Below are 13,084 nucleotides of genomic sequence, written 5' to 3'. Positions count from 1 at the left end.
AAAACCTATTGGTTTGTCCTTCAAGAACTGGAGTGTTCTTGCGGGTTTGTTAGTCACGTTTGCAGAACAGATTCAGCCGCAGCGTTGCGTTTGGAGATCGGGGGATTTCGCAAGCAGGTCGTGGAACCGGTGAATTGTTTGCAATTTCGTGCAGGAAATTCTTGATTGTGCTCAGATCAAGTGGAGGTTTCATACAAGAAGAAGTTCTTGGAATTTAGAATTCTGTCTTTGTATCATAACCTTGTATCAACGAATTCGGCAATAATTGATAATCAAAGTTCTCAATTTCATTTGAAATTGAGAGGGAGACGTACCCACACGCGAGGACGACGTGGGGAACTTCCTTACCAAATCTCTACGTATTGTATTCTTACCTTACTCCTCTTTACGTTTCAAACAGTTTTCGCAATTTCAGTTAGTGTGTTGTGATTGTACCTTTTGCAAGACAGCAGTGGCAAGAAAACTTCTTTAACTAAACTCCACTGCTGTTTATCATTGATCACATACACACCAACTGTTTGACAAAATTGTTAGCTAGGTTTTATTCATTGGAAATAGACTTTAATGATAAGTGCATTCAATTAGCTAAAATTCTGGTGTTGATAGTTTCTGTCATTCTTATTCAAATCCAGCATTAAACTCGTGTGTCCGGTTTTCTAGTAGTGGTTCAGAATAGATGGAAGTCGATTCGGGACTGATTTTTTCCGCCAACTTTAAAAACTCTGATAAAACTTTAAATCCGTTAAATTTTAAAGAGGTGATCTATTCACCCCCCCCCCTCTCGATCACTAGCCACACCGTCTAACATTTGATTCAATAAAACTTTTAGGTTTTTGTTCGCTTTCTAACCATTCCTTTGGATAAATAGAAGTGCGGTGGCGACTCGACTTGTATGGATTACCTTAGATTTAGTCAATATCTCTAATGGTAACGAATACCCCGCTACAGAAAAGTGGCCACTTTGCTGGGGATGATTCGCCTAGTGGGTTTTTCCTACTTTTAATACTTGTTGTATTGTTGTGTATATTATTTTGTGACATATTTTTGTGCAATTTAGGATGACTGTATTGTTTGTAATGATTGAATTGCTTGAATATTAATTCCTTGTATGCTTGGTGATCTTTGTGAGATGAGTTCTATACCCGAACTCGAGTGCACTTAGAATAGGAGAATGGCATAGTCTTGTTGACTTGTGTGGAGTTATTCCTTAGCAAGTTGACTTGCAAGCCCATTCACTTGGTGGAGGTCATGTTGGGATCAATAATGTCACACAAGTAGTTGTGGTTAGACATTAATCTTTCCAATATAGACCTTAGAAGCCAAGGACCTTAGTTTACCAAGCCCATCTTGTCCTATTCTTACGACGTAGTACGAAAGTCGTTCAAGTGTAAGATTTGATACGATTGTTACGCGATACTACACTCATAAGAGTCTCTCTTGAGAATATTTTTGGAATATGAGTAGTCGTTTCTCTGATAATATCCGAAAGATGGGATGATGACTATGGGAACTTCTTGTAGAACATGTTTGGCAGGTTTAAACCCTAGTACACTCCCTTTGGGTGGTTCTTAACCGAGACTCCATGCTCGTGACTTGCAACAAACCCTTGATTCATGGTTGATCCATTCTTGTATCCTTAATATCAATGGAACTTGGGTGTCGATAAGGTGTAAACCATAATCCACTAAAATGGATTATTGATATTAAGGATGACATGATCCATCCCATGACCTTTGTTTGGTGTGCTTTGCTTGATCCTTGAGTGTGATTGTTGCATTCATGCATTCATGCACCCATTCGCATCCATATCATCAATAATGAGAAAATTTTCAAGGAACTTAAGAGGTCTATTTGAAAATTTTCAGACATGGAAAGACAAAGAAGGAATACAAAGAAGTACAGTTTCAAACAACCCGACTTGAAGGAGCTAAGGAATTTGACATCCTATGTATTAGATCCCTTGGGTTTCAAGGATCGTTTTGGGAAGCTTCTATCTGTTCTGACTACTCAAGTAAACGAAGGATTGATGAGTGTATTGGTGCAGTTCTATGATCCCTTATACCGTTGCTTTACATTTCCAGATTTTCAGCTTTTGCCCACGCTTGAGGAGTATGCCTACCTTGTGGGTATACCTATTCTAGACCAATTGCCTTTCAGTGGCTTAGAGAGTGTTCCTACTTCTCAAGAGATAGCTGATATGTTGCATATGGATGAATCTCTGGTTGGTGCTCATATGACTACCCAAGGTGGAATTCAAGGTCTCCCTTCTGAGTTCCTCATTGCTCAAGCTATTATGTATGGGAAGGCCATGAGTGAGGAGCCTTTGAGGCCATATTTGTACTTCTCATCTACGGGTTAGTGTTATTTCTCAACATCGACAAGTTTGTGGATGTGAATGCTATTAGGATTTTCTCTACTCTTAATCCCGTTCCGACTCTGTTGGGTGACACTTACTTTTCTTTGCATATGAGGAATGCAAAGGGTGGTGGTACCATTGTGTGTTGTTTGCCTCTGTTGTACAAGTGGTTTATTTCGCACTTGCCTCAGACGGTCGCCTTCAAGGAGAACAAAGGATGTCTACGGTGGTCCATGAAACTTATGTCTCTCACTAATGATGATATCTTTTGGTACAACCGTGTATATGATGGTGTGCAAATTATCGACTCTTGTGGTGAATTCTCCAATGTGCCTCTTCTTGGTACATGTGGTGGGATTAACTACAACCCTATTTTAGCACGTCGTCAGCTTGGGTTTCCCATAAAGGATAAACCTAATAACATTCTGTTAGAGGGTGTGTTCTTTCAGAAGGGTAAAGATCCCCAAGGCTTGAAGTGTAGGATGGTTCGCACTTGTCGCAAGATCCATAGGAAAGGAAGGAAGGAGCTAGGTCCGAAGAACTGTATCGGTTTGGAGCCTTATACTTCTTGGGTAAGGAAGAGAGCTTCCGAGTACCTCATGCCTTACGAGTATCCGAGACCTACATCTTTGGTTGTGGCCAGGCCTTCAACCCTCCCTGACCAAGGAGTAGAGGAGTTAAGAGACGAAGACCATTCACGTGCTTGGATCCGTGAACGAGAGGAGTTGCTTCAGCAGATCAAGGAGAAGGATGCTTTGATAGAGTTCCTTGAGCACCAGGTTATTGATGATCTTGATGATGCATGGACTTCTCTACTTCCTCAGTCTTCCATGTTTTGGAAGAGGAAGTACGATCGACTCGCCAAAGAGAAGGCGGACATGGAGGCAGCCTACGAGGAGGAGGTGAAGAGGTTTCGCGCATCTTATCTTCCAGTCTCCCGAGCTTTAAATGATTGCTTCTAGGGGTCCATAGGATGTTCATTTTCCTTCTCTCTTGTATTGTATTTGGTTACCAATACTGTACTTCTTTGATTGTATATGGCTAGCTGGCGCACTCAATCATGGATTACAACCAGAGTTAATTATTTTCCAAGGAGATCTATACAACTGTTATAAAAAGATTTGATTGGAAAATAGATTTAGGGTTTTCAAGATGTCCAAGCCCAGCAGATTGCTTCTATAAAAAGGGACTTAGAAAACCTGTTTGAATACACAACCAAGACTGAGCGAAATATAGAGAGAGAGCTAGGGTTTGTGTCTGTTTAGTCGTAAGACTTGTAGGTCATTCAAGTCATCCATTGATGATTGAATTGGACTGATTTGTGGTTGTAATTTGTCACTCTAAAGCTGTTAAGCAAGAGTGTGTGTCTACTTGATCAAAGCTGTGAAGCAAGATCAAGTGTGTGTCTTCTTGATCAAAGCTTTGAAGCAAGATCAAGAGTGTGTCTTCTTGATTGAAACTGTGAAGTAAAATCAAGAGTTTGTAATTGAAAAGTATTTTCTTTTCACAAGGGATTGTTGTTTAAAATCACGGGTGTGTGATTGTAAGGGAAGTGAGTGGGTTCTCATATCTAAGAGTGCTTAGCTAGAAGTTGCACGGGTAGAGATTAGGTGAGAAAGACTGTAACTTGTTGAAGTGTACACATAGTCTTTGAACTAATTCTATTTTAGTGAATTTCCTTCCTGGCTTGGTAGCCCCCAGACGTAGGTGAGTTGCACCGAACTGGGTTAACAATTGCTTGTGTTATTCGCTTTACCATTCTGTTTATTTTATCCATTGTGTGTTAGCAGATATCAGTGTCATAACATTACCTTCGACATCTTATATCTGATACCAGAATTTCATGGTGGAAGAAAACATGTTATGCAAATGATGCGTGAAATTTAATGTTTTTTATTGTTCTTAATTTCAAGGAACATATGAAGTCCTATTTGCAAATATATATTCAAATATTAACAATTAAAACAATTTGATTAACCATAAAATCTCTTTTTATTCATAAAATCTGGAAGGATTACACTGAGTACAATTTAAGAAACCAAAATACAAATACAAAAGAAAAAGAAACTATCATCCTAAGGATCCCTTAGCAGCTGCATCAGATGATCTGGCTATGGGTGCATACTTCCTTCGGATGCGTCGAATCTTAGACTCAAAGGATGTCTTCATCTGAGCCTTCTCAAGAACTAGCTTATCAACAATCTTCTTCCAAGGACCGGAAGGTTGAGGCATACTAGAGGAAGGTAGACCCTCTGGATCTCTATGTCTCTTCACTGCTCGGTCTTCAAGAATCTCAATAAGCACATCCTTGTCTTTCGACTCAAGCGGCAACTCTTCATGCTTTCAGCTCAAAGCATGGAACCTTTCTTCCCACATGTCTCTTTCTTGCTTCATCTTGGCAAGTGTATCTTCCAACTCCTCTACATCTTGGTTAAGGAGAGTTGATGGCTCAGCCATAACCACAGACATAGGTCTTTCACAAGCGTACGACATCTTCAGCTCCAAAGATCTCTTCTTCACCCAAATAGTGTAAGCTTCCATAGCTACACAATTGCATGGACCATGCTCGGATCTTCCTTTCCTATGCACATTATGTCAAGCATGCACCATTCTATGCTTCAAATGTTGGGGATCTTTACCCTCTTGGTAGAATAGACCTTCTAACTGAGTGTTATTAGGTTTATCTCTCCAGGGGAACCCAAGTTGAGGACGAGCCAAAGCAGAGTTGTAGTTGGTTCCTCCTTGTGTACCAATGAGAGGAACATTAGAGAACTCACCACAACTATAAATAATATCCAAGCTACCCAATGCAGAATCATACCAAACAATATCATCATTAGTGAGAGACATAAGTCTCTGAGACCACCATAGACATTGCTTGTTCTCCAAAAAAGCAGGCGTTTGAGGCAAGTGCGAAATAAACCACTTGTACATAAGAGGAACACAACACACAATAGTCCCACCACCTTTAGAATTCCACAAATGCAAAGAGAAACACATGTCACCCAATAGAGTCGGAACAGGATTCCCAATCAAGAAAATTCTAATGGCGTTAACATCAACAAAACTGTCAATGTTAGGGAACAAAGCTAAACCATATGTGAGCAATACAAAGATGGCTTCAAAAGCATCCATGCTACCGACTTGAGAAAAGATAGTAGCTCTACCAATGAGGAACTCAGAAGTTAACCCAAAAATACCTCCTTTCTTCACCAAATGAGCATTAATCTCAGATTTCTTTAGATGAAGAGCTTCAACTATGATATGAGATATGGGAATCTCCTCCAATCCACTAAAAGGTACTTTGTCAGATACGGGTATTCCCAAGAGAAGGGCATACTCCTCTAACGTAGGCACAAGCTGATAATTGGGAAAAGTGAAGCACCGGTAGAGAAGATCATAAAACTGAACCAAAACACTCAGAAGTCCTTCAACCACATCAGTAGATAATACAGACAAAAGCTTCCCATGATGTTGGTTGAAGTCCAAGGGATCTAATACAAAGGATGACAACTTCCTTAGCTCTTTCAAATCAGGACATTTGAAACTGTACTTCTTAGTGTGCCTTCATCCACAATCCATGGTCTGAATTCTTTTGCAAATAAGACCTTAGTTCCTTGAAATTTATTTTTCTGTGATGAATGTTATGATGCACATGTATGCATGAATGCAACAATCACAAAGAAGGGATCACACACAAGGCAAACACAAACAAAGGTCAAGGGATGGGTCAAGTCATCATCAAGATCAATCATCCATTTTAGTGGATTATGGTTTTCACCTTATCAACACCCAAGTTCCATTGATATTGACAAGACTTGATCGGATCAACCGAGAATCAAAGGGTTTGTTGTAAGTCACGAGCATGGATACAGGTTAAGAACCATCCCAAAGGAGTGTACTAAGGATAAAAACCTGTAGATCATGTTCTAAAAAGTTCCCAGAGCCTTAATCCCATCTATCACATATTATAGGTTAGGATGACTGACTCATCAACGCATAATATTCTTAAGAGAAACTCGTCTGAGTGTAGTATCGTGTAACAACTTTTATTATGTATACACCTGAACAGTCTCCGTACTACGTCCTAAATAGGCCAAGTTGGGTTAAATGTTCTACGATCCTCAGCTTCTCGGACCCCAAAGTAGGGAAAGTAATGCCTATCCACAAATAACTTGTGTGACATCAGTAACACCAAAAGGGTCTCCACTGAGTAGATGGTCTCAAGCCAACTTGTTAAGGACTACTCCACACAAGTTGAACATGACTATACCATCCTCATATCTTAATTGCACTCAAGTTCGGGTTAGAACTTATCTCACCACTCAAAGATCACCTTGCACAACAAACAGATTATATCACACAAACAATATACAAACATCAAACATACAAATATATACACATAAAAAAGTAGGCTAAACCTATTGAGGACTAGTCCCTAGCAGAGTCGACACTTAATTTCTTTAGTGGTAAATTCATGACCATCAAGCTATGGATAAACTTGACGTCAATAAAACCAGAGTCGCCACCGCGCTTTTATTGTTTCCAAAGGAAAAGGGAAAAGTACGAACAAAATCCAAAGATAAGAAGTTTTCAAATCAAAACTAATAAAATGTCAGAGATTACAGGTAAGGGGGTTGGTTACACAGAGGGAAGATGTTAGCACCCTAAGTGTCCTAGGTACTCCTAGGGAGCCCTTTTTTTTATGTGTGTATGTGTTTTTGGTATAAATGATGTTTGGTAAAAATAGAGTGTGAGGATGAGAAAAAGAATTCATTGATTATATTTTTGTGTTTGACAAAACCTTCGGTCTTGTGCCTACGTACCAACATAAAAATGAGGGATCAAAACCTCGTAGTTCGAGGTAAAAATTTCAAATTTGGTGAATTGCTTTTTTACAAAAGTTTAAATAAAAAGGAAGAAAGGGCCAAAAGTTTGAATGAAGTTGTTAGTTCTTCTTGTCTTTCTGAAATGTTAAGTCAATATAATTAAGTTTTTTACAAATTTGATTTAAGAAAGAGTTTGAAAATTCATTGGCATAAGGCCAAAGTTTCTAATCATTAAAATAAAGTCTAAGTTTAAAATCACAAGCAGAGAAGTTTTTGAAAAGGGGGAGATATTTTGAAATTTAAGAAGTGGGAGGAGATGAAGAGACTATCCTAAGCACAAACTTAAAAGTTATGGGTTGAAAAGATTTGACCAATGGGATGCAATCCAACAGACAAGAATGTCATATAGAAACCCATTTTTCCTTGGACTTTAATCAAGCAATAGTCAATAAGTAATGAACACTATCCAGACATCATGAAGATCAAGGCATCAAATAAAGATAGCCATATCCAAGCAAGCAATTCCCATAGCTAGCAATCTTCTTTGTCTTCCCATGTATCAAATGAAATATTCCTTGAACTACTCAGAACAAAGCATCAGACACAAGATCAAAATAACAATTAAGCACAAAGACAGAGTAACCAATGAACTTAAACAAATCCCAAGGCTTGCATCAGATGAAGGCTTAGTTGAAGATAGCTCAGTATCAAGATGTTAGAATTGGCCAAGTCCTTTTTGCACAAGGAATGTTGCCTAATCCTAAGTCCAAAAGTTTAGATCAAGATCAACAGTCCACCAGATGTTTTTTTAGTGTTTTTGTTCTTATTAAATATTTTAAGGTCCTAATACCATAAACAAAATCAAAACACACAAAACAAATATATACAAATCACAAAGTACGGCTCAAATGAGCAAAGTGAAAATGACATAAACATAAACAAGTTATATGAAATGTAAATGGCAATGAATGATAAATGTCTGAAATTTAAATTGCATAAAGTAAATGACTTAAAAGTAAAGCAATATTAACAAGAGTTAGTCAAATGTTAGTCAAAAGTTAGTGGTGTTATAGGTGATTTTTAATTGATTAAGTCATTCTTTGGAGAACAGTCAACCATTCATTCACAGGTATGAATCCTTAAACCAAGACATCTTTCATGAGAAGGGCTCCAACTTGGATAATTCAACAAGTATGCCACTAGCTCTCATGAAAGGAAAAAAAGGTCAAGTCTCCACACAATCCCATGAAGAATGGAAAACTTACAATCTCACTTACTAGAATGTTATGCCTTGAGGGTCAAATTTAGCTTTATGTTAAGCAATCGTAATTGAACTTATGTAGAAGTCACAACTATCTGAGGTCGGGCAATAAAAATTTAGGTGTTATTGCATGTTAGAGATTTGGTATAAAGAACCAAACTCCTAAAACATACCACACACTAAAAGAAAAGATCAAGAGGGAGGGACCTATCTCAATCATACTTGTATTGATTCATCTGACACAAAATTATTGATGAACCAATTAACCTTTAGACATTAGAGATTTCATTGGTCAAATGAGGGAATGGGGAAAAATAGGGATGAAGATGAAGAGCGAGGGGAAGATAGAAACACAAATTGACCAAGGGAGGAATTTCATCAAATCAAAACCATCCATTCATTTTGGGAGATTAAATGTACATTTCATCAATCCCCTAAATCCAATGATTTTGATCCAACAAAAGTCAAATCAAACTTGACCAAGGCCCAAACAGAAAGTCAAGCATCACAAGACCATAAAAATGGCTCAACAATATTTTTAAACATTTAATCAATTAAAAATAAATTAAAATACATTTTTATTTGGTCAAAACCTAAAATCCCTTCAAAACACCAAATAAATGGACAATGGATTTATCCTAGGTCAAAAAAGGTCAAAAGACCTTAGACAAAAAATTTCATGATTTTTAAAAAGTCAGAAGTATTTTTAAACAATTAAAAATAAGCACACAAAAATTTAATTAATGAAAAATATCAAAATTAATCCAAAAAATAATTTTAATTCAGAATATGGAAGAGGAAAAAATTTAAAGATTTTTGGTGAAAGTCCCATTTTGTTGGATGGAAGGGTTTGATTGACAGTTGACTTGATTTTGTCGATAGCTGATTCAGAGAATTTGAAAGTCCCATTCAATTCCCAACTCATCCATCACTATCTTTTCACACCCTATACAACTTTGGCATCAGAGTGCCTTTACATATCAGAGTATCTTTACCTGTACATCTCGTTACTTTGGACAAGGAGTATTCTGGAAGCGAATTAAATATCACATATATAGACATGAAACTTATATCACCATCTTCGGTGATCAATCCCTTGTATTCATATAGGAACAACAATGAAGAAAAAAGAAGAGACACATAAATGTTAAAGTTGAGCCGGGTATGTAACAGTTGCCTAAAAATGTTGAAAGCCATTTCACATTTTCTCTTAATTGCAAAAAACTCATCCCATCTATGGTATTATAGATTAGTTATTTAAATCACCTTCTTACACGTGTGAAACTAAAGGATCCAACAAGCATCATGTTTTATTTTTCTTAAAAATTCTAGACATTTTTGGAACGAAAGGATCCAAAATTCTAGACATTTTAAGCGAATAAGAAAAAGTGCAATAAGAAATATATTCTCGAAACAACATTATCAAGTTCAAACTCGACAAACCACAAAACCACCAAATACAAATGAAATCCTATTAAACAACACACACCTAAACAATAACATCATAACTCTTCTGAAAAATAGTACTCAAGCTAGTAGCTAGTAGATGAATAATCCCTTCAACAATGCTTCCAAATTCCCTTACTATCTCACACCTTTATTGCACATTTGATCGCTAATCGTTTATATTATATTCTCCATAAGAAACTCCTTATCTTGCTCCAACTTTCCCATAGCCTCAGGCTCCAATGTTAGTTCAACATCAATGCTTCTCCCTCCACTCTTCCCCGGATACAAATATATCATTCCATTAAACTTGTTATTAGTTCCACTTCTCACATTCTCTGGCCTCCCCCATCCAAAATCAATGTCATAAACCTTGAACCTTGGTGAACTTCCAACTGCCACACAATTGATTCCAGCATCTTTGAATTCAAATATCTTGGGTGAACTCTCCCACTCTTTGTTACGTTCGTCGATGGCTTTTGCATCGTGGGCTTCTATTGCCTTTTGGATCAAGGAAGCGCCGAATTGTGGAGGGTGGGCCGACAAAAGCCCGGCGGCCGTAACCGTGAATATGGCTTGAATTAGGTTTCCAAAGTAGGCCTCTGGCATTGGTGGATCCACTCGTTTTCTACAATCCACGAAGACGGTGAAAACCGTGTAGTCTTCGGGTTTTAGGTCACGTGCGAGAGTCACATGGCGCCAAATGTGAGTTGAGAGAGCTTGAAATGTTGAGAATGGTTTTAAACCGTCGGATGGAAGGGTTTGATTGACAGTTGACTTGATTTTGTCGATAGCTGATTCAGAGAATTTGAAAATCTTTTCTCTTAGTACGGGCTCGGGCTTTGTTCCACCATTCGGCGGTGGTGGAAGGCCTTCGCTCTCTGGCTTTGCCTCACCATTAGCAGATGGTGGTGGGACATTGGGCTCGGGTAAAGAGAGATCAAGCTTCACGCGTGTGTTTCGGGCCTTGGTCCTCTCCAAGAATGGTGGGGCTGTCGTGGAGGGTGTACCGCTGCATGTCTCGGCCCATGAAGTCATGAAGTGCCATGTGGAAGTTCCATCCAGGACAGCATGGTTAAAAGCCAAGCCCATGGCGAGCCCATCTTTGAGCTTTGTCAACTGTTAAAAATCAAAATGGCAATGATGTTATTTCATTTTTCCTATTTAATGATACTATTTTTGTGTGTGACAATTATAGGTAAAAAATAACAAAAACAGAAAATAGAGAAAGTTTCTTTATTTGTGAAAGTTGTTTAGATATGAGAAGTGGAGTCTGGACCATGCTGCAATCAGCCATCAAATTTGCATAAAATTATCCTAACTTTTTCTCTTTTTTTTTATTGGTTGAGATTTATAAGTCATTTATGAATTACAGCTGGATTTGTTGGTACAATTTAAAACATTTTTATATACAACAGTTACAATTTACAACTAATTAAACATTGTCATAAATTGTGCTGATAATCTAAAGTGGAACATGTGACATTTCGCTATCACTTTTAGGAGTGAAAATAGGAAAAAAAAACTATTAAACTGAAAAAAACATTAATGTAAGTTTTTTTTTTATATATGGTTGATCTAAAATATTCAGGATTTGATAATGCATCAGATCAAGGGTGATTTGGAAAAATTTACAATTAACAAATTTTTACTCTAATTACTCAAGCAAAAATGTACATGCACTTCGTCTCAATTATCATTTTTAATAATTTTCTTTTACTAGCAAAAAGGAAAAATAAAATAAAATAAAACAATACCAAAGAAAACATAACAAAATCTATGTATTTTTAGAAGTTATATGTGAAATGTGACCATCCAAAAACCTCATCTAAGTTAGATCTCATAAAAAAATTAAATAAAAAAAAACACATTTTAACAAAAAAGTAAATGAATTACCTGAACAGCCAACAAAGGTCTATGCATGCCTTCCAAATTACAGATTCCACCATAAGGAATCAATTCCTTCAAACTAGCATTACTTTCAGCAACGGTTAGATCTTCGACACTAATCTCATTAGCAACGGTTTCAACAACTTCAACACCAACCATATCATCATCATATTCAACCAAGAAAACACCCTCTTCATCTTTTCCTATTTTACCAGCAAGTTGATGAAACTCCTTCAAAACAACACCAAGCCCATTCTTCAGCTTCTCAACATTCTCTTCAAAGTTACCTCCTTTGTAGAAAATCAGTTTTTGGTTGTAGTAAAAAGCTAGGTAAGGTAGGTCAAATGTGACCAATTGATACTCTTTTTTTCCTATTTTTCCATCTGGTTTCACATAGCTTTTGCTAGTGATTTTCAGATTTAGAGACCCTTCTTTCTTCACTACTTCAGTTGACATTTTTGAGGAGAGAAAGTTTGAAATAATGTTTTTTTTTCTTCTTGGAACTTGTTTGGTTTGTGTGTGAGATTAGAGTTTTGAGGATTCTTATAGACAAGTGTTGTAGGTATGCATTTAAGGAATTCATGGAAGCGGTTGTGACCAATTAATAGCCCTTACTATGTTAGTTTGGTTGGAGGTAATTATAGATGCGGCAATTGTTTGGTCAAAATAACTAAGACTTTGGCTTAGTTAGAAAATATGCTAAGTTCATAACATGGGGAGAGTTTTTACAGAAATAGTAGTACTCTTTAGTGGAAAGTCATTAACCGATTTAAATCTTTTCTTTTTGGAATTTTGCGTGGTTATGCTATAAATTTCAGCGTTAAAATCTTCGGCTATACTGCCTCCTTTCTCATATACAAAGAAAAAAACATAATACTTTTTTTCTAGTATTTATCATGGGGATTTATTTTTTAAAAATAAATTATTTAGGGGTTAAAAATATATTATTTACAACATTTATCCGTCTAATTTATTAATCATAGTTCCGCTGATACTGATTTAGCATCGGTAGCTACTTTGATGTCACATATAGAAATTAATAATAATATTTATGTTTCTGACAATTTATTTTTTTAGATTTATTGAATAATTAATATATCTAATTTATAAATCGATCAAATATATTTATCATTTAATCAACCTAAAATATGAATTATCTCACATATATCATAAATTCAAATTCGGAATAAAATTAATTATATATGGTTCATCTATTTCTTATTTCATTTTTCACCATCTTCTTTTTTTTCCACTCATTCACTTTTCATTTTATTTTTCTAACACAATAATGACATCCCTAAC

At 36.6% G+C, this 13,084-nt stretch overlaps 1 protein-coding gene across 1 annotated transcript; it reads right to left on the bottom strand.

The window, feature by feature from the left end:
• Positions 1-9,849: 9,849 nt before the first annotated feature.
• On the bottom strand, positions 9,850-12,318 carry LOC127128445 (BAHD acyltransferase DCR). The gene is made up of 2 exons (XM_051057795.1): positions 11,789-12,318; positions 9,850-11,011 (listed from the first exon to the last, which is right to left on the bottom strand). The coding sequence occupies exons 1-2, from the start codon at positions 12,236-12,238 to the stop codon at positions 10,070-10,072; spliced, it is 1,392 nt and encodes a 463-aa protein (XP_050913752.1). The 5' UTR covers positions 12,239-12,318; the 3' UTR covers positions 9,850-10,069.
• Between the last annotated feature and the right edge of the window lie 766 nt (positions 12,319-13,084).

This window comes from Lathyrus oleraceus, chromosome 1, assembly GCF_024323335.1.
Source record: "Lathyrus oleraceus cultivar Zhongwan6 chromosome 1, CAAS_Psat_ZW6_1.0, whole genome shotgun sequence".
NCBI lineage: Eukaryota > Viridiplantae > Streptophyta > Magnoliopsida > Fabales > Fabaceae > Lathyrus > Lathyrus oleraceus.
Note: the sequence above shows the minus strand (reverse complement) of the source record. Positions and strands in the feature narration are given on the sequence as shown.

Bases quoted from the DNA above. Each gene is read 5' to 3' on its own strand.
- LOC127128445 (XM_051057795.1), bottom strand. From the start codon at position 12,238: ATGTCAACTGAAGTAGTGAAGAAAGAAGGGTCTCTAAATCTGAAAATC. The intron at 11,012-11,788 runs GTAATTCATTTA...GATTTTTAACAG, and splicing joins GACCTTTGTTGGCTGTTCAG to TTGACAAAGCTCAAAGATGG.